The sequence below is a fragment of the Oryzias latipes genome, chromosome 20 (assembly GCF_002234675.1).
Source record: "Oryzias latipes chromosome 20, ASM223467v1".
Classification (NCBI taxonomy): domain Eukaryota; kingdom Metazoa; phylum Chordata; class Actinopteri; order Beloniformes; family Adrianichthyidae; genus Oryzias; species Oryzias latipes.
In genome coordinates, this window is record NC_019878.2 from 17,014,904 (window position 1) to 17,033,925 (window position 19,022).

Genomic DNA, 19,022 nt, shown 5'->3' on the forward strand with positions numbered 1-19,022 from the left:
CTTTCTTTCTTCCTTACAGCCGCTTGCATGATGTCTTGTTTTTATTGTATTGTAATGGCTGAATGTATATTTTTAGTGCCATGTATGGCAGAGGTTTGAATCCCACTGGGACAGTAGGGGCGTCTGTTTTTTGTCATGCACATAATCTTTGGCACTGCCGTTCGTAACGATTTTCTTGTACCATTATTTAGGTTCTGTTCCTGAAATGTAATTTTCAGTGGAAGGAGTGAGCTCAATTTGAGTAATTCATGTTATTCAGAAACATTTTTGAGCTAAGTTCTTCTCTACAAAATGTAATTATTGGTGGCAGATATTAAAATACATTACATGGATGAATGTCAGGGTGCTTCAGAAATATTTTTAAAAATGAACATCTAATGTAGCTTTGTCTTTCAAGATGTACTTGGAGAAACTGAATCATATTTGACTCATATGGGATTGATAAATATTATGATTATCCCCAGATGGACATTTGCATACATGAATAAAGCTGTAAAAAGAAAATGTATGTAAATCATAACTAAGTAAAACCTTTGAGCAGCTTAAAATTCATTTGAGAAATCTAATGCTCAATTGCACTGCCAAGTATTAACAGATGACAACAAGCGCTTTGGTATTGATTTGTAGATTGATTACATTATTCATAACTTTGTGTGACTTATTGGCACGTAGAGATTTTAAAGCCATAAATATAGTTTCAAGTGTCAGTCTGAATTGAGGCAGTACTCTTTGTTAAGATTTGCTTCTGCGTTATGGAGGTAAGCTTTTCTTTACAGGAAACCCAAACTGACATAAATATAGATGAATAATTCTTTCGGCTTCTGTCCGCTGAACTTTTTAAATAAAGTTTGCGTTTATTTACTTTTTTCAAACGCACATTTTTATTTAAAATAATATTAGTAGTAGTTAGTTTTAATTAAACCACGAATTATTTACAGTTATTTAAAATTATATAATTAAAACGAACAAAAAAGTTTACGACTGTCGTTACTTCGTTCCCATAGCAACCAGAAGCCGGTCACAAACAAACCAAGCTTTAAAGGTTCGTTTTCTTTAAACTTGTTCTTTTGGCTCAAACTTCTTAAAATTCTGCTCACCTCGTTAGGTTAGAGAGACGATCAAAAGCAAATATTATTATTTTTATTTTATTATTTTTAATATGAACTTAACAAAACAGTGCTTAAAGTTAGCTTAGGGACACAGATGCTAACAGCAAAGCTTTATAAATAAAGCGCATTTTAAAGCCATTTACCTTTTATTTATTTTATGTTATTATGAATCAGAGATTTCACTGTCACTGCATTGATATTAAAGGTTAATCATTTACATTTAAATAAACTCTAATATAAAGTTAATGTATGCAAAAATACTCACTGTGCATTTCTTTTTTCTGTTTTAGTTATTGTCATTGTAAAATGTGTTTTTATGTCACCTTGTGTTGTTTTTTTTCAGTTTTATTCCCTCATTTTTGTGTCCTTCCTGTTGGTTTAGCAACCTTTTTCTATTTAATGTGATTTTTATTTGGTGTTGGGTCAAACTTCATAATACTTTTGCAGGTTTTACACCTAATCCTATTTTGTCTTCTTCTCTCCAATTGTTTTCCTTTTTTCGAGGCCGATTTAAACTTTCAATTCATTTTGGCCTTGAGGTTGCTCCTGAAATCTGATGCAACACAACATTTATGACAGCAGTTTAAATGTTATATTAGGTGTTTAACTGGTAAAATACCTTTAAGTTGAACATGAAATATTAATGAAAACATGAAAACAACAGCAAAATCATTAATGCAATAGCGTGGCTGAGTGTTCATTTTTCTTTATTTTCATAATTGATCACAGTGAATTATATTTAAGAACAAAAATAGTGTCATAATACAGCTGCTAATGAAATCACGTGTCTGCATTTTGTTTCAAATAATGTTTTTGTATTTCTTTGGCCAACAGTAAATTGGCTAAAGCTAAATCTTGGATGAGCCAGCATGGTGTCTCTGACTGTGGATTTGATCTCCAAATCAAACCACTTTAAAAAGCAAAGAGGTATATCTTTTGCCCAGTACCTAAAGACCCTCACCCATCTACACTTTTCCAACAAAAACATTGAAGAAATTGTAAGTACCTGCATGCTTATTTGTTCTTCTATACTGTTAGTTCTGGTGACTGTGTTAATGTCATTTTAGGGGGATCTCTCCGTGTGTGGAAACCTCTCCGTTCTTTATCTGTATGACAACAACATCACACAAATTCGCAACCTTGACTTTGCCTCCAACGTTACCCATCTGTACATGCAAAACAACAACATCACACATATAGATAATCTACACAATCTGCGGAAACTCTCTAATCTGTGAGTAGGAGCTTTTTTTCTTTTTAACGTATATCTTCTCTGTGTTGATTTAACCCTTGTGTTGTCCTGCGGGTAAAAAGTGACCCACTAAAATGTTTCGTTGTAAAAAAGAACCTTAAACTATTATTTTCCAACTTCCAATTTTACGACTTTTTCTAAGAAACTCCATCACTAGAAAAACCGATACCTTGTTTTTGTTTTTTAACCAGTAGGGTACAAAGATTGTCTTATGAGTCAGTTTTGACCCATGAATTATAAAAGCATTTAAACATAAGGAAAAGTTTAAAGGCCACACACAAATGCTTTCTAATTCCCAGGTACACGCACCCACACACCCACACACACATACACACACCAGATCCACCTAAAGCTGCAGTTGGGTCAATCAAAACAAAAAAGGTGCCCCTGGAAGAAGGGCTGCAAGACAAAAGCTGTGCATGTGAGAAATACATCTGCAAAGGCCAGTTTTACATTTGCACATACATGTGCTAACCTTGGCTTCTGAGAAAAGCGCCAAACAAAAAATATATATGATGAATATGATTATGATTACTATTATGATTGTGATTATGATTGTGATTATTATTATTAAATAGTTGATGTTTTTCTGCAATGAGAAAAGTACTTTTATAATTCCCTTCCTAAAAAACAGTAAAAGAATAAACAAAAGAGAGACATAGACAAAGAAATTCCTGACTCATGACTGTTTACTTCCCTTTCAATAGAACAGTTTAAGAAGGAATTACTTCACATAATAGCAATGATAAACCTTTACTTTGTAAAAAAAACAAAAAAAAAAACAACTGTTATGATGGTTGTTTTGTGTTTAAAAAAACATTTTCAAGACCCACTCCAAAGAAAATATGGTTTTTGGTGTTTTCAACATGTTCTTGTAGCATTTCTTTTTCATAATGGAGGACATGTATAAAAGGATTTAAGATATTCAAGGTATAATGTTTCTTTATCCACATAGTGATGGATCAGGAGAAGATGAAAACATATTTTTTTAAAAAGCTCAATGGGCGGGCCAAAGTCTCCCTGCTTGCAGACAAATAGTCACATTAATGTCTTAATTTTCCTCTTTCGCGCTGGCATCTGGCTCAGAACTGTACGGTTGGATAGCTCCAATATTGCTCGCCTTTTTTTGTTGCACCAGTAATGTTAAGTTGGAGTTGTGTGGGGCTGTAAGCTAGCGGGAGAGAGTGTAAACAAAGGGATGATGGGATATCAGCGGAGGGTTACTTCCGCGCCAGCAGTCAACTCAGGAAAATTTTCTAAAAAACTCTTACAAAAAAAAATTTTTTTTGACTAAATATTGCATCATCATAATTAATAATTACTAATTACCGTAATAATAAAAGAGCACAGGGGATGAATTTACAAAAAAAATATATAGTTGAAGTGGTAGTTTTATAATGTTTACTGATGATTGTATGTAATGTGTAACAAAATAAATTATAGAAAAATAAAATTAAATCGAGTTGAATTTATAAGTAACATGATGTTTCATTTTACACATTTTAGATTTAAAATTGAATAAAGTTGCTTTTTTTTAGGCTTTGGTAAGGTGGATAGCTTTTGACCCTCGGGATCAGGGGAGTCAACCAAATCTTAAGATTGCACAGTAGTTAAGAAACACGTGAGGAAATGAATGGCATTTCCTCCTCTGCAGGTATCTGGGTGGGAACAGAATTGCAGCGGTGGAGGGTCTGGAGCAGCTTCACCATCTAAAGGAGCTTCATCTGGAGAACCAAAGGCTGGGGCCTGGAGAGAAGTTGCTCTTTGACTCAAGGACCCTCCTCTCTCTTGCTGTATGACCTACTTTTCTTTTAAACAGTTCACTGCTAAAACCCTACCAGAACAAGTAAAGCTCCATACAACCTTTTCATTCACTTATCTATTTTCTGAAGCGTTAAAAATTCTTTAGTGGTTTTTTTCCACCTGTAAGAAGGAATTTACGTCATATACCTTGGATGTTTCAAGCCTTTTAAGAGCACAACGATTCAATAATATCAACGGGACCTCTGTGGCTCCACTGGTCTGATAAATTCAGCTCCGTCTTTGTTTACTGACCAAGCTATGGATAAACACCCAAAAAGTTTGTTTGTTTGGATAAATTAAAGAAAGTGCTGTGCAAATTTTAGGAGTACCAACTTTCCAAAAGCATGATAGAGCGGTAGACGAAAATGCATATTCAACAACACCGCAGCACCACAGACTGGATGTGATCCCAGCAGTGCAGACATGTAAACAGAACAAACTAGATGCAGCAGAATGACCAGCGAAGAACTTTAATATCAGAATTTAAAGCAGATGCACAAGACTGCACTGGAAGAAGCAGATTTTCCTCTTAGAAAACTTTAAAAATTCCAATTTGCTTGTAACTGGTTCAAATATCATGCAGACACAATAATGACCACAGTGTGATGCATTAAATGTTAATCTGTCCTTATTAATTTGACTTTTCTGCACAGGAAACTCTTTGTATACTCAATATAAATAACAACAACATTGATGACATCACAGAGCTCTCAGTTCTGAAGAATCTCCAGCATTTTTCTGCTGCTCTTAACAAACTGCAGAGCATTGAGGTAAGTTAATCTTCACCGCCCTCTTGTATACTGTCCAGGGCCTTTTTGAGCTTATTTCTTCAAATTTACAATTTGCTCTATTAATTTACCTTTAACACTGTTTTTGCTTTTTTGGGATATATTTTTACAAGTATTTCACAATAATTCCACAGTCAACCTGAAACTATCTTTAAAAAAACTCAACTGTGAGTGGTACATGTAGACATTTTTAACTGGAAAAATCTTGATATTTAAGATCAAATAGTTTTATCTTTTATAACAACGATCAAACATGTAGTGACAACATAAAAATGTATAAATCCAACCCCCCAAAAAAGCCAAAACAAAGACAAAAATGTTTTAAAAAACTAGGCGAAGCTCCACTGAATTGCATACGAAGTCCCAAGGAGGTTCACTTTTTGTGTCACAACTCCTGTTATGTTTGTTTTAAACTAAACTTTCAAAGCTGAAAACTTTATGAAACCGTTAAACATGTTAAATTTTGAATGAAAACAGTGCTAATGGGGGGGTCGTTTCATTCAGCTCACCAGTGAGTTCAGGTTAAAAAGTAAAGCTGCTGTTTCCGATTTGAACAGCCTAACACAAGGTGGAGCAGACTGCTTTGTAACATCGGTGCAGTTGAAGTAAATATTGCCACATCACTTTTGAAATCTGCCTCCATCAGGGGGGATCGGGTCAACGTTAACATTATTCTGCAGATGTGTGTAAGGATATGGAGGGGAGGATTGTAAAGCAGCAAATCCTGCAAATCCTGCCAGAGGTTCCCAGTCTGCACGACGCGCTCGGGGTCCAAATTATTCAACAAATCAGCAAGCCGGTCCCATGAGACAACTCTCTCTGACAGCTTTAAACAAGCACAAGTTTCTGTGTTTCCTTAGACGATTGCTTTCCCATCTAAACTTTAAAATCTTGTTTTTGATGTCCTAAACCAGCCTTATGTGGACCATAACTTCCTATTTATGCAGTCTGACTTGGACACTAATAAGAAAAAAGAAAAAACTGGCTACATGTTCAATACAATTAATGATCTGGGGAAAGTTCACTTCTTAAAATCAAATGATTTCTTTGCAGGGGATTGATAGGTAATTGTTGTTCATGTGCCATTTTTTGGGAAAATATCGCCAATAATTTATACAACCCGTCTGCCATTATTGATTCTGCAAAGACAGCTCTCTGAAGAATCAATTCCTTCTCCTGCAGCATTTTGGCAGAATTCCGAGGAAACATTATGGATTTTTTAAAATAGATTATGACAGGCAGTCAGCCAGGGTGACAAATGGGGGGCATCTTTGGAGGCTGTTAGCTGTGCGCAGGGCAAAGAGGACTGCAGAATCGAAGCTCTGGTCAAATACAGGTTCATAACTGGCTCGTCATTAGCCCAGACAAGAAAGCCGGGGAGTATCCAGACTCTCCTGCACTGCACGCCCCCGCATGGGGGGCAATTTGGCGCTGGGCTCCTCTTCACTGAGGGCCTTCTGAGTGACGGCCCTGACACGATCATTTATCAAAGCCTGGGAGCGCGTGGTGCTCAGGGGTCCCCTCTGAACTGATTGCAGCTCGGGCTGGAAAAGTGGAAGCGCTTTGGCCAAGACAGGAAGGCAATGAACAATCAGAGCGTGTCTAGAGGGTATTCATATTTCCAGCCTTGGATTAATGTGCCTTTAGATAAACATACAACTGCAGGCAACTCGCTGGAGGAGCCAACCTCATTGCCCCAGGAGAAAACTTGTAGTTACACGACACCGGCGACACTGTTTATTAAAACGGACTGATGTGTTGTTTATGCACTTTCTATTGGCCCTTGAATTTCACATTCATCCAACCTTAATGCCTGATTGCGTTCTCTGATTAGTCATCATAATCTCTGCTTGTTTGCGAGCAGATTGTGATTTTCTTTTTAAAGACACAATATTCTTGTTTATTCTGAAGTTTCAATAATAATAAATATCATCTATGCTTCTGCTTTGTCACATGCAGGAGATAGAGGAGGTTCTCCGGCTCTGGCCGCAGCTGCTCCTGCTGGATCTAAGAGGAAACCCTGTCTGCAAAGAGCTGAAGTACAGAGATCGATTAATAACGGCGTGCAAAAGCCTCGGTACAGATTCTGGCTTAGCAGTATTGCCACACATAAATGTTCTTTACTACTTCCTTTCATTAAAAACGGATTTAATTTGATGAAGGAAATGCAATTCTGCTATTTCATCACTAATGCTCACGAGCTTCTTGTTAAAAATTTTGCTTTTTTTGTAGAGATGTTTGATGGAAGGAAAGTCAGTGAAGCAACCAGACGCTTCCTTCTTTGGAAGAAGAGCCGTAAACATCTTGAAGAAAAAAAACAAGTTCATACACTTTCTGCCAATGATCACCTGCTTTTTAACAGGTATGATACCGAACTCTGTCCTTGATTTGTCTGTTTAGATTTTTTTTCAAAGTGCAATCTTACATTTTATGTCATTTTTATTTTCCTTTATTGGTCGTTATTTGTGTTTTCACAAATTAACCACACAATTAGTCATATAATCGTTTTTCTGTGTTATTTAACAGTAAAACTACAGGCACGGTGCTCCTAAACGAGCCAGTGAATGAATTATTATTTGCTTTATCCTGCTTGTGTTTTGTCCTGCTTTAATTTTTGGTGTGGGCCTGACTTTGTTTGTGTTCCAGATGACTTTGACACGGGTCAGGGTCCATTTCCTGACCACATCTGCAGCCAAGCTAACATGGAAAACTGGGAGCCACTGCAGTCTCAATAATGCGTATTTTCTAAAAGAACAGGTTAACAAACGAGTGGCATGTAAGAAATTTATGACGAGAAATCTCACCTCCTCAGTTTATTAATGCAAGGTATGATTCAAAACAAATAAAATTGACTTAAAGTCATAGATTTTACTATTTTTATGATTGCTTTTATGTTTAGAAACTGAAAATGAAAACATCAAATTTGTTTGCTTTCCTTTTTTGATTTTTGCTCTCTGTATCGATTGTTTATTTGACTTTATTTCATAAGTTCTGTTCTGACTCTTATTATTATTATAAAAATTTACTAAATTGTTCTTTTTAGAATATTAGGAAGTTTTTCGTCTGCTTCTGAATATATTTATGTACAAATATGTTTGATTGTGAAATTCTCGTTATTTGAAATATGTTTACTCCTTATCTGTCATAGAAATATCTTAAGTAAAACCTAAAACTCAGCAAAACTGATGCACAAAAACAAATAGAGTCTAGAAAAAGCTGTCTGTTCCGTCTCGATGTGATATCTTTTGTTTTCCCCCACAAGAGTCGCTTCAGTATTAAACTGGTCGATTACCTCCTAAAGGTTTATTTTAAGGCATCAGATGACCACTTGGAAACTTATTTTGAATAAAAAAAACTTCATTCAAACTGCATTTCTTCTTGTCAATTCTACAGCTTGTGTTTGTCTCCTGTTAAATAATTCCCCACAGATTGCTCCATTTCTCTGTTTCTTCTAAATACAAGCGTTAAAACAAGTGAGCTGCTAGATTCAGAGTGGCACAATCTAAATGATCACTTTGACCCATTACTACAAGTCTTTACACCATCCAAAGCTAACAGCTTATGCTTCCATCCAAACAACGGTGATAGATGATCCGGTCCTCCTTTGTTGCATTCATAGGAACAATCTTTACAGTCAGCATTGTTACCAAGTGTTTGAATGAGTTTTAAGACCCACGTGGACATTTAACCCCTGAAAGATGAGGCACAATTAAGGAAACAAGCTTACTTAACCTCCTTGTAATGAGCCCAGAGCAATCCTGTTACTCCATCCTTACAAAAACAAGGTTATGAGAACAGTTGGAGGATATACATACCCTAATATGAATAATTCCTTTCATTAATTTGCCGACATCTCCGTTTGGAGCCCTGAAAATCAGAGTGATTAATTCATGACTCTCACAAGAATTTCCTAAATGCCTGCCTGTTGATTGCAGCGCTGGAGTTTATTTATTAGCTGTTCCAACGACCTTGCAGTTCAAGACACTCTGGCAATTAGTCAGATGTTTTGCATATCACCTTACACGTGTCAAGTTGTTCGTTGCCTTTTAGTTGCCTTCATTTCTGATGGGGAAAGTCTTTGTCGGGATATCTTACAGGATACCTGCGCAGTGAAAGGTTTTTTTTTTATAGGCTCTCACAGAAATAGGATACATGTTCGCAGCCAATTAGAGAGAGAGAATCAGCCATCAGGGTTAAAGCCAGAGTCCTGCCCCTGACGCTCCAAACGAGCTTTCACTGCCCCCCGACAGAAAAGAAGTTGAGGGTTTGCGCGCTCCTCTGAGCAGTGGCGGGGTGATTAATTACGTCTGAAACAAATACTTGTCCGCCGCTTTGCGAGACCAATAAATTAAAGAGCTTCTGAGTCTTTTACGCACACAGGTAAGGTGTGGGGTGCGCGTAAACCGGGGGCCGTGGCGCATTAGGAGACAATTCTGCACCCCGGACGTGTGCCGCCTTCATGACGCTTTTCAGGACAGCACCTTGGAGAAATATTAGAGGTAAACTCCAAATTAAACTTAATGCAGCATCAAGCTGACAAATTGGAGACTAATTTGCTGAAAAGTTGCTCTGTGAGGAAGCAGATGTGAGCATCTGTTTTTGGGTTGTTACATTTATTTAAGCTCCCCCTCCCTTCTTTTTTAAATGAGTGATTAGTAGTTGGTTGGATTTTTTTCCTGCTTAGTGAGCTGCTGAACTTGACTAAAAAGTTATGGAAACAAAAACGCGTTTTAGGAGGTAAATTGAAATAAGTTAAATGTTTAATAAATATAGAACAGTGACATACAGCAAGAACTTTAAAATATGCTTTTCTACAACTCGAATTCGTTTTCAGAACAATAAGTTAAGGTCTGTCCTAAATCTCCAGATCTATAAGCGCCTGCTGCATGCTTGGAGGTCAGACGCTCCGAATGGACAGCGGAAATTGCTCCAATGCGGTGGTGGATGACAGCCCAGCTTCCAGTCCCAGCTCCAGTCCCAGTCCGGACGGTCGCCGTCGCGAACTCCACCGGGCCAGAGGGCTCCAGAGCGGCGGGCTCGGCGGCAGAGGACGCCCGGCAGCTGCAAACGCAGCCCGGGAGAGGAGTCGGGTGCAAACCCTGAGGACCGCCTTCCTGGAACTCCAAAGGACGTTGCCTTCCGTGCCCCCGGATACCAAGCTGTCCAAACTCGACGTGTTGATACTAGCCACCACCTATATTGCCCATTTGACTCGAACTCTGCAAGAGGAAGGCGCGGAGGAGGGAGACAGCACAAAACAAACAGAGGCGTTACATTCACTCAAAGGCGAAGGCTATCTGCACCCTGTAAAGGTCAGTGCAATAATAACAACAACAACAATAATAATAATAACAATAATAATAATAATAATGTCTATTATTTTCTGCTTTTATTGTGAAAATGTTGTTCTAAGCAAAATATATAAAACATGTTCCAACAACTATTTGAGGTTTAATTGATGCATTTATTTTTAGCAACTAATATTTTGTCTTTTTAACAGTTAATCTCGTTTTTTTTAATTTGTTTTGTTATTTTTCTTTTGCAGAAATGGCCAATGCGCTCCAGACTGTACGTCGGAGCAAGCGGACAGTTCCTGAACAATTCATCAGAGTCAGAGAATCAAGGCCCTTCATCATCATCCTCTACCTCCCAATGAGAGGCTTGCCCTGCATCAACATGCTTTTCATATTTCGATTGCAAAAGAAACACGTTCGTTAAAGAAAGCCCCACCATAAACGTTGTAAATTAATATATTTCCTAAATTTTATTGTTCAAATACTGTAGATGCATGTCCTTTTTTTTTGTTCTTTATTGATGTTGTCTGGATCTATCTTGTTTGCATTGTGCAGTCCCACACATGCCCCAAGTATATTTGCAGAAATTCTGCGGGGTGAGCCCGTCATGCTTGAGCGTGCACTTTGACTGGAGACATTTGCACTAAATGCATGTGTGAATAACTTAACATCTGTCATGTGAAGTGGTCTGTCAGAGGGTCGACAATGGAGACTCTTGCTCGTGTTCCCTCTTCTGACATGCATGGTTTTAACGTGTTCTGAATAAATTCAATGGCATTGAAAGCAGTTTCTAAAAATTTTAAGGAAAATGTCAAATAACATTTTTCCTCGAACGACAGAGTAATTATTATTATTGTTGTCGTTATTATTATTTTTAATCAATGAATTTTACACTATCATGTCACTATTCGATTTTGTAATTAAAAAAGTCACATGAAGCACAGAATAAATGCAGTACATATCAGCAAAGACTGAAAATACACAGCATGACATGAATAGAATTAATTTAAAAAATGTACATTAATAAGGAAAATGTGGATACTGAAAAGTGAAAGTTGTCTCTAAATTTGAAAAAGGAAATACACTCCGTTGACTAATCTAATTCTGTTAAAGTGTGGAAAATATATGCTAAATAAATGAAGTAATCTCATAAAACTATACAGCTATACTGAATAAAAACATGCAAAAACAATCGTGCAAAATAAATGATAAACAATACTAGACTTTTCACACTTTAAAAATAAAGATTAAACTACAGAAAAAACATTATTTTTACTCATGAAAAACAAACAAAACACACTCACTCATTACAAGTATTTGATGCATTAACATAATTTTTATGTCGGTGTTTTTATTAAACTTTCTCCAAAATTGGATAGTTGAAGATAAAAAAAAGTCGACATAACAATAAAACAAGAAAATTGTTGCATTGAATTTATATATCATTTCGCTGCTCTTCAAATAATTTTTAATGAAATTGCCTAAATATGTACTCGTGTGTTCTGGTTTTAACCGGGTATTTCTACGGCCTTTAATTGAACATTTCCCAGTATTTAAGAGTCATGCGCGCTCTGCACGCCGCTGAGACACAGCCACGCGCATGGTGCACGTGCTGCAATGCGCAGCTCGACTGCGCAGAAACGAGAGCGTAGACACACGAGTGCAGACACACAGGAAGTGGTCTCTCTTTCCACAAGAAGACGGCCGCGACTCAGCAGCTTAGGAGACGTTTGCCTCCTATTTGGCATTTTTTTTTAGATCCAGTTGCTGCTCTTTGGTAAGTTGTTACAGACATATAGTTAACATATAGCTGAAGGATCAAACTTTAAATAGTTGGTTTTAGCGACTTTTGGCTTTTGATTTTCTAGCTAGCATAAGCTAGTCATAGCATTGTGACCACGTGGAGCACAGCGTGGTTTCCCAATTTTTTTAAAAATTTACAACAATGGAACTGCCCTCATGGTTGTAAGACGGGGAGCGTGGACCGTGGTTTGATGCCAATTAGTAATACCGAACACTTTCTTTAAAAATATTCTTGGAATGAAATTTTGCTTCGACAGACATGACCACGTGGGCTTCCATGCGATCGTCCAAATCCTTGTTGAAATATTTGCATATCTTTGTACTATAATGTTGTCAATCGAAATGTAGTCTTTTCACTTATTGTTATTTGGCTGAAAAAATCGTCTCTCATTTGCTTGTTGATGTATTTGGTGCAACTCAAAAACAATCGAAGTTAATGTCTTATTATACTCATGTCTTTTCCTTAAGTACAGTCATAAATCATTCGTGTTGACAGCTAAGAAGGGGAAAAGGTGCTTTGGTGTCATTTCGCTTTGGGTTGGCTAGCTGATTTCGACCAGAGGTCAGCAGAGGAGTAGCTCTGGTCAGAGAATCACTAGCCTCCCATTATTTCAGAGCAAAGTTATCAAAGCCCCCACAGAGGATTTCAGGTCATGGCAGAAGTCATAGCAGGTCATGGCAGAGGTTGTGACCTGCTGTTGAACCTGTCTTTAGACATACAACGTTATCTGTGCTCCCAAGCTGTGATGCAGCACCCTTTGACCTTCAGGTGATCAGTCATCTGTTTTCCATGTATTGGTGGTTACTCGTTTAAATTTGAGTTTTTCTACCTCTGTGATCAATAAAACATCACTGCTGAAAGCATTTTGTTAGGTGCTGTAATGCTTTTTTACTTTGGTGATAAAATCAACTGTAGTTTTTTTTAAAGTAATGGATTATATACTGAAGTATGCTGTGCATTTCTTTCAGATGCATTTCCACAAAGACAAACTGCATCTGCTCTGTTGTGTGGACCTGAAGGTGAGCACAGTCCTGTTGGTCTGCATGACTGCAGTACAGTCCTGTTGCTGGAATAGTGATGATTTCACACCTTTGCCGTTTACCCATCAGACACTAAGATGGTGAATTTGTGCCTAACTGAATTTCCAGCACAACCTTAACTAAAAAGCCTTTATGCAATAAAACATGTTGTGAATAGGAATCCATAAAACATTTATTATTCCTGTATTTGTTTCAGCTCCATCTGATCTCAAAGTAGTGAACCTCTTGTTCACTGGATTTATGGTGAGTGACTTTTCTTTATGCTGCTTTTGATAAATTCTGCAAATATATACAGTAGAAATTGGTGACCAACATGGCTCTGAATTTATTATTCCCTTTTTATCTATACAATAAAATGTATACTTTTTACTACTTTGATATTATCCATAGAATCATTTTTTCATAATGCATGAAGTCTGAGTGGGGTCTTAAAAGGCTGGAATGGTGATGAGTTCACTTTTTGCCGTTTACCCGTCAGACGTTAAAGTGGTGAAATTGTGAAAACTGACCAGCTGAAATCTTAGGATTGCATCCAACCAGCATCCTCAGACTTTTTTTTGTTTTGTTTACCTTGTTGGTAAAAAAATACTACAAATTAAAAAGCTTTTTTATTACACTTTTCTTTTTAGGTGGAGGCAAGAACAGAGACATACTACAGACCTCATGGCCTAATCACTGGCAAACAGAAGGGTAACTGAAAATATGCAGTGTTGGACTGTATGTCAGATTGTAGGTCTGTTAATTTTTTAAGCAAAATTTCATGTTTTGATTACTAGGTGTAAAGTTACTTTTTTTTTCTTTCAATAAAGGATTTGTTTTTCTCAGATTGTGTGACTGTGATTTTTGTTTTCTACAAACATTGTGGTGGTTTGTTTTTAACTGAAGGATTTCTGAGATTTTAGACACAGATGTAAAATATTTACTCTTTATTCCAAAAATTTAGTTTTTCATGTCATTTACAAAACATTCTGCAGAAATTGCTTTTGTCATGCTTTCTGCAGCTTACCTTAACTTTTGAGCCTTCTTGAATGTCCTACTCTTCTGTGATGTACGTGTCGGCTCCAGGAGCATAAGTGTAGGTGAAACGCAGTATACTTTGGTGGAGCTCATCCAGCATCATGTCTCTTTTGTGCAAGCCATCCGCTTCCCCCACATCACTGGGAAACGTGGGTTCAGGCGGAAGAAAGAGTGTGGAGGCACCTGCAGAAAAATGCATGTATCCATTGCTTCTAATTTATTGGCTCCGATACAGAAGGGGCGATCTTTGTGGGGTATAGTCAAAATATTTGAGAAAATGTAACTGCCTAGAAATTACCATGCTTTAGGGTGACAGCGTTTTCACAAAGCAGGACAGCAATCACAGCGTCCTCCTCCAGCACTTTAGTCCTGAGGCTTAACTTGCAGTGAGCCTCGGCCAGTGAGATCCTGTCATTTGAGAGAAACCAGTGAAAGCTCATACCTATTAAGATTTAGTGTAAATGTTTATCTGGTAAGTGGATAAATCAAAACACATAACAGGTTTTAAAATGAGAGCTTAATATACCTTGTCTTACTCTGCCATCTTGCTGAAATCAGATTTATTTTTAGAGTAAATGCCATAAGTGTCACAGCAGGAAAGGATATTGTAAACTCTTGTCATAAGTCAGTGAAAAATGCTCATGTGAGAACAGATGGTCATTTTAAACTGGACAGGTGTCAGGGTGCCCTCTAGTGGTCTGAAATCATTATACCAGGAACAGTGACTGGAGCGACTATCACAGAAAATGGGTATTTTGGTTTCCAGAACTCACAGCAGTTTGATGGAAGACAAAGATATCTTGACACCTTGACTCTGTGTGCGAGCTCTACGGCTTGCCATGTAGTAACCGTGGATCAACGTCTTTGCTGCAGGGAGGAGTTCTACTTGCAAATCCCGAGCATAAGATACCAACTGTAAAACAGAATACGCAGCTCAGATAAATGACCTAATGTGATCGGAAGGATGTTAATTACTCTTAAAAAGAAATGATGAACCTCTGTGTAATCTTGGGTAGAAAACTCCCAGCAGAGCGGATAGTTCAGGATTCCAGGATGGACTGCTTGCTGGAGGGTGTGCAGAGTCTGGGCTAGCTGAGCCTGCTGACCTACCCTTTCCCTGCACTCGACGACGAGGCCAAAGGCCTCAGAAAACTGAAGTGGCAAAGGACCCGTTTCCTGTCCACGATGAAAAGATTGGATGAGATACCTCCTACAAACTAGACATGAATCTTAAACTAAAGGGTTGTTCAATCATCTGAGTTCCAGATATTGTATGCATTTGTCAGAAGTCGACTGACTACGGTTCCCAGCGCAGAAGAGTCCAGTTTCCCAGACCTCTGAGAGGAGTCTGTGAAGGCCCAGAAGCTGCACTGCACTGGCAAAGACAGCAGCTGGTCAGCATCCTCACCAAACTTCTTACCAGGGATGAACACAGAAGCTGTGTGGCTTTCCAGAACTGCAGCAAACACAACAAAACCTCCTTTAATCTTTTCTGTTATTGCTGACATCTCTCTTTACTTCTTTGGTCTATTACCTGACTGAATGTGATCTAGTTTGTCCTTCTTGTAGCAGCTGATGTCTCCCAACATGCAAATGCCCCCAGTGGCCAATAAGGCGGAGCCGGCGTGGATGTTGGCAGCACCTGCTCCGTGCTCATCCCGAGACAGAGATGCAAACATCTCCCCTGAGGCCTGATGTCTGACCCCGTGGCACGCCAACCTCAAGCTGTGCGCCATGAGTCTAGAAGAGATTGGCTCAAAATTCAAGTTTCGAGCTTTAAAAGGCTAACACTAAAAGAGAACATCTATATTTTTACCTGTCCAGTATGAGTGGGTCATTTGTGACAACAAGGAGGTCCAGGTACTGAAATGTGTCATTTGCATTTGTTTTAGTTTGGGCTAAACTGAGCAGCAAGATTAATTTAACAGTGTTGAACAATCCTGGAGGAGCCACCTCCAACCCAAAGCAGTGAGCTGCGATGGCAGAAAACCTCCATGGAGAGGAGGCCGTGGCATTCAGCAGCTCCAGGAATTTGGTGGGGAGTTTGCAGCAGCCTGTAGGGACAGCGGAGAATGAGTTTGACATCTGCAACTCAAAGCTCGATCGATTTTCCTTACTCTTTGGCTCAGACTGTTGGATGTTATTGGCTTCTATGTTCCAGGTGATGGTGGGCCATTGGTGCACAAGGGCGGGGATGCCTAGCACTGAGTAGAGCCGGCCAATTCTCATGGAGTTGCACAACTCATCTGTGTGAGAAAGGAAAACAAAGCAGTGACGCTTGGTTGTGTCGATGAGGAGCTTTCCTGCCGCTTGGTGATTACTTAAGAAACATTTGGGATACTAGCAACCTCTGCCAAGAGAAACACGGCGAAGTCCTCTGAACAAAGATCTCACTGTGTGTGCACCTCGCAGGCGACTAATGAGTGTTCCTTTCACTCATTAACATATATGTTTAGTAACAGGAACCTGCTGTATTAAATTCCTCCACAAGACTGAGTCAACAGAATATGTAAATCCCGGTGCTGGGATTTGCCGAACTCTCAGTGGTGCTGGTGGGACAATGTTATTAAAAGGGACAGAAATGCTTAATATCCCACCACGGGGCAGCGCACACATTCCGATCCCCTACTGAGGTAGATTTGCAAAAAAAAGAGCCTCATTTGTTAAAATCTACAGAAAATGAATGGCAAACTTAATTTACAAGACTTCTAATATAAGCAGTTCCCATGTTAATTAAGTGTGGGAGTGATATAATGCATAATGATCTGATTTTGAAAATAAATAACACACTTTTGCAGTTGTGGGTGATTTAGCTGCAGATGTTGGTTTGCAAATGTGAACCTAGACTTTTAACTGAACCGTTTCAAGTGAGCTAAGTAGGTCTGGTGCCTTCCAGAGTTTTGTCAGCTGCAAAAGAGCAGACAAAATGTGCATTTATTTTTGTTAAATTGTTTTTCATATTAACTCCAGTTTGTGCCAGCTAATGTGCTATCTGAAGCTAGCTAAAGCTGGGCCAATATGAAAACCTTCATATCGATGAAATGTTGAAATATTTAGGTGAGGCATTTATTTTTAGTTTCAGAGGAGGATTATTTGATTTTTTTCGTTTTTTTTTTTTAATAAATATTTTTTTTTAATAAAAACCAAATGTTAGCTATTTTTGTGGTATAGCTATTTATTTTTGTGACCTTTACTCCCTTTTAAGAACATTAGTTTCCTTTTGGTAACATTTAAGTACAGATTCCAGTTTAAATAATATAAAGGTTCATTTAAAATGTTGCATCAATAATTAATAAGACTGTTTAATTGCACCAATGATCAGGGGGTTGATAGTTTTCCAAACACAGCTGATAACTCACCTCTGAGAAACACAGTAACAGATTGGTATCTGAGCGGGCTTTGCTGGTTCCCTTTTAGAGCCTCCAGTGCTTTAGCATGAATCAGCTCCACCAGCTGTTTATCTGTCCCAAAAAGAACACATGTGTACTCACACAAAAAAAAAATAAAAAGGATTCATAAATATATCTGGACACCCTCACCTCCCAAAACTCTGAACTTCACATCTTCTTTCAGCTGGGAGCTGCAGATCACGCATGTAAAATCATTTCTCACAGTGGCAGACTCGGTTGCTCCTGGTGTGTGTACTCGAATGTGGTGGAACCCTTAAGCCATAAAAACATGTTTTTCAAAATAAAACTAGTCTAGTGTGTTTATAAATCCCTCTTAATTGTGGAAAATCCATTTTTCAGGTGAACTTTACCTGTGGAGCAAGGGCAGTCATCATTAACACAGAGGAACCTTGCCCCCTGTGTGTACTTTGTGACCCTCGTCATGGCAATTACAAAGCCTTCCATGCAAACAGGCCTCATGGGGCCGTACACTCGAGGAAATCTACTAAGGTCCAACATGTACTCAGGGAAAGGAGGAAGGTGTGTGAAGTTCAGAGTGACATTCACCTAATGCAGAAAAAAGGTTTTCAGCAAAAACACTTTTGAAATGTATACTGAAATTCCCCAATTTTATGGGTTTTATTTTGACTTAAAGTTCCACTCCAATCATTTTTTGATTCATTGTAAAAGCATTAAAACATGCTGTTTTGGTCTGCTCTTGATACACAAAAATATGAATTAAAAACATACTGAAAAATACTTTTTATAACTTAATTTACTTTAGAAATTTCTTACATCATAAAAGAAAAAAATGCTAAAAAAACATTAAACATGATTTTCTTTGGAGTGGGGGTTTAACAATCACCCTTGGTGAAAGCAACAGTCTCTGTTTAAGGGTGTGTAACCTGCCGACAGGGGTCGCTCTAGTATCAGTGTAGTCATACCTGGCTCTCCGTGTCTACTTTTTCAGTAAGTGAAAGTGTTTTTATGGCCAGAAAGCAAACCTTAAATCAGAAAATAAGCTATTCTTAACGTTCAAATTATGTTTTCTCATTTTATTTCAGTCGGATTAACATATTTCACTTACAGTTTGAAAAAGACAAGTTGCCTTAAGGGGGTTGTGCAGAACTAAATCCCCCAGCAGGGGGTCTATTTCCATCAAATCAGAGGGATTGACGCGGATGGAGAATTTGTAGACTGCTTCGGTCCGCTGTGGGTCTGGAAAAATGGAATAACAGTTGGTCATTTGGAAAACTAGCTTAATAAATGTTGTAAAATGCCTTTACCTCACCTCAAATCCCACAGAAAACATACCATTTAGATGTTTGCAGTCGTCCGCTAGTCTCTTAAATCCGCCACTTCTGTCTAAGTAGACCACAACTGATTCTTTCAACGATAAAACATCCGCCATGTTTATTTACCATGACTTTGCGTCAATGAATAATCACGTTCCCGCGCTAATTTCCGATGCGTTGTCAAGGCAACTACCCATATGGCGTGTCAAAATAAAAGCCCAACCAGAATCA

At 38.2% G+C, this 19,022-nt stretch overlaps 3 protein-coding genes and 1 long non-coding RNA gene across 7 annotated transcripts; 3 read left to right on the forward strand and 1 right to left on the reverse strand.

Moving 5' to 3' along the window:
* The first annotated feature begins 586 nt into the window (after nucleotides 1-586).
* Nucleotides 587-9,843, forward strand: ppp1r42 (protein phosphatase 1 regulatory subunit 42). 2 transcript variants are annotated; one of them, XM_020712567.2, is made up of 9 exons: nucleotides 587-758; nucleotides 1,944-2,107; nucleotides 2,177-2,343; nucleotides 4,016-4,154; nucleotides 4,818-4,934; nucleotides 6,912-7,029; nucleotides 7,185-7,314; nucleotides 7,599-7,778; nucleotides 9,820-9,843. In XM_020712567.2, the coding sequence occupies exons 2-8, from the start codon at nucleotides 1,979-1,981 to the stop codon at nucleotides 7,600-7,602; spliced, it is 804 nt and encodes a 267-aa protein (XP_020568226.1). In that variant the 5' UTR covers nucleotides 587-758; nucleotides 1,944-1,978; the 3' UTR covers nucleotides 7,603-7,778; nucleotides 9,820-9,843. The 2 variants fall into 2 exon arrangements, with proteins under 2 accessions (XP_020568226.1, XP_004081081.1); XM_004081033.3 differs by lacking the exon at nucleotides 587-758 and adding an exon at nucleotides 938-1,042.
* On the reverse strand, nucleotides 9,695-19,018 carry mcmdc2 (minichromosome maintenance domain containing 2). Of its 3 annotated transcripts, none has more exons than XM_020712560.1 (15): nucleotides 18,811-19,018; nucleotides 18,584-18,714; nucleotides 18,441-18,500; nucleotides 17,868-18,063; nucleotides 17,647-17,769; nucleotides 17,467-17,568; nucleotides 16,225-16,353; nucleotides 15,924-16,161; nucleotides 15,642-15,847; nucleotides 15,409-15,563; nucleotides 15,104-15,283; nucleotides 14,881-15,020; nucleotides 14,406-14,515; nucleotides 14,097-14,290; nucleotides 9,695-10,171 (listed from the first exon to the last, which is right to left on the reverse strand). In XM_020712560.1, the coding sequence occupies exons 1-14, from the start codon at nucleotides 18,905-18,907 to the stop codon at nucleotides 14,124-14,126; spliced, it is 2,034 nt and encodes a 677-aa protein (XP_020568219.1). In that variant the 5' UTR covers nucleotides 18,908-19,018; the 3' UTR covers nucleotides 9,695-10,171; nucleotides 14,097-14,123. The 3 variants fall into 3 exon arrangements, with proteins under 3 accessions (XP_020568219.1, XP_020568218.1, XP_020568221.1); XM_020712559.1 differs by having other exon boundaries at nucleotides 15,406-15,563; XM_020712562.2 differs by having other exon boundaries at nucleotides 15,406-15,563; nucleotides 18,788-18,931.
* Nucleotides 9,826-11,029, forward strand: tcf24 (transcription factor 24). The gene is made up of 2 exons (XM_020712568.1): nucleotides 9,826-10,264; nucleotides 10,498-11,029. The coding sequence occupies exons 1-2, from the start codon at nucleotides 9,839-9,841 to the stop codon at nucleotides 10,606-10,608; spliced, it is 537 nt and encodes a 178-aa protein (XP_020568227.1). The 5' UTR covers nucleotides 9,826-9,838; the 3' UTR covers nucleotides 10,609-11,029.
* LOC110017262 lies at nucleotides 11,824-13,914 on the forward strand. The gene is made up of 4 exons (XR_002292611.2): nucleotides 11,824-12,023; nucleotides 13,019-13,069; nucleotides 13,287-13,333; nucleotides 13,720-13,914. It is a non-coding gene; the product is annotated as an uncharacterized LOC110017262 (long non-coding RNA).
* Nucleotides 19,019-19,022: the final 4 nt, after the last annotated feature.

Bases quoted from the DNA above. Each gene is read 5' to 3' on its own strand.
- ppp1r42 (XM_020712567.2), top strand. From the start codon at position 1,979: ATGGTGTCTCTGACTGTGGATTTGATCTCCAAATCAAACCACTTTAAA. The intron at 2,108-2,176 runs GTAAGTACCTGC...ATGTCATTTTAG, and splicing joins ACAAAAACATTGAAGAAATT to GGGGATCTCTCCGTGTGTGG. The intron at 2,344-4,015 runs GTGAGTAGGAGC...CCTCCTCTGCAG, and splicing joins CTGCGGAAACTCTCTAATCT to GTATCTGGGTGGGAACAGAA.
- tcf24 (XM_020712568.1), top strand. From the start codon at position 9,839: ATGCTTGGAGGTCAGACGCTCCGAATGGACAGCGGAAATTGCTCCAAT. The intron at 10,265-10,497 runs GTCAGTGCAATA...TTTCTTTTGCAG, and splicing joins GCTATCTGCACCCTGTAAAG to AAATGGCCAATGCGCTCCAG.
- mcmdc2 (XM_020712559.1), bottom strand. From the start codon at position 18,907: ATGGCGGATGTTTTATCGTTGAAAGAATCAGTTGTGGTCTACTTAGAC. The intron at 18,715-18,810 runs GTATGTTTTCTG...CCATTTTTCCAG, and splicing joins CGACTGCAAACATCTAAATG to ACCCACAGCGGACCGAAGCA. The intron at 17,569-17,646 runs GTGAGGGTGTCC...TTTTTGGGACAG, and splicing joins GAAGTTCAGAGTTTTGGGAG to ATAAACAGCTGGTGGAGCTG.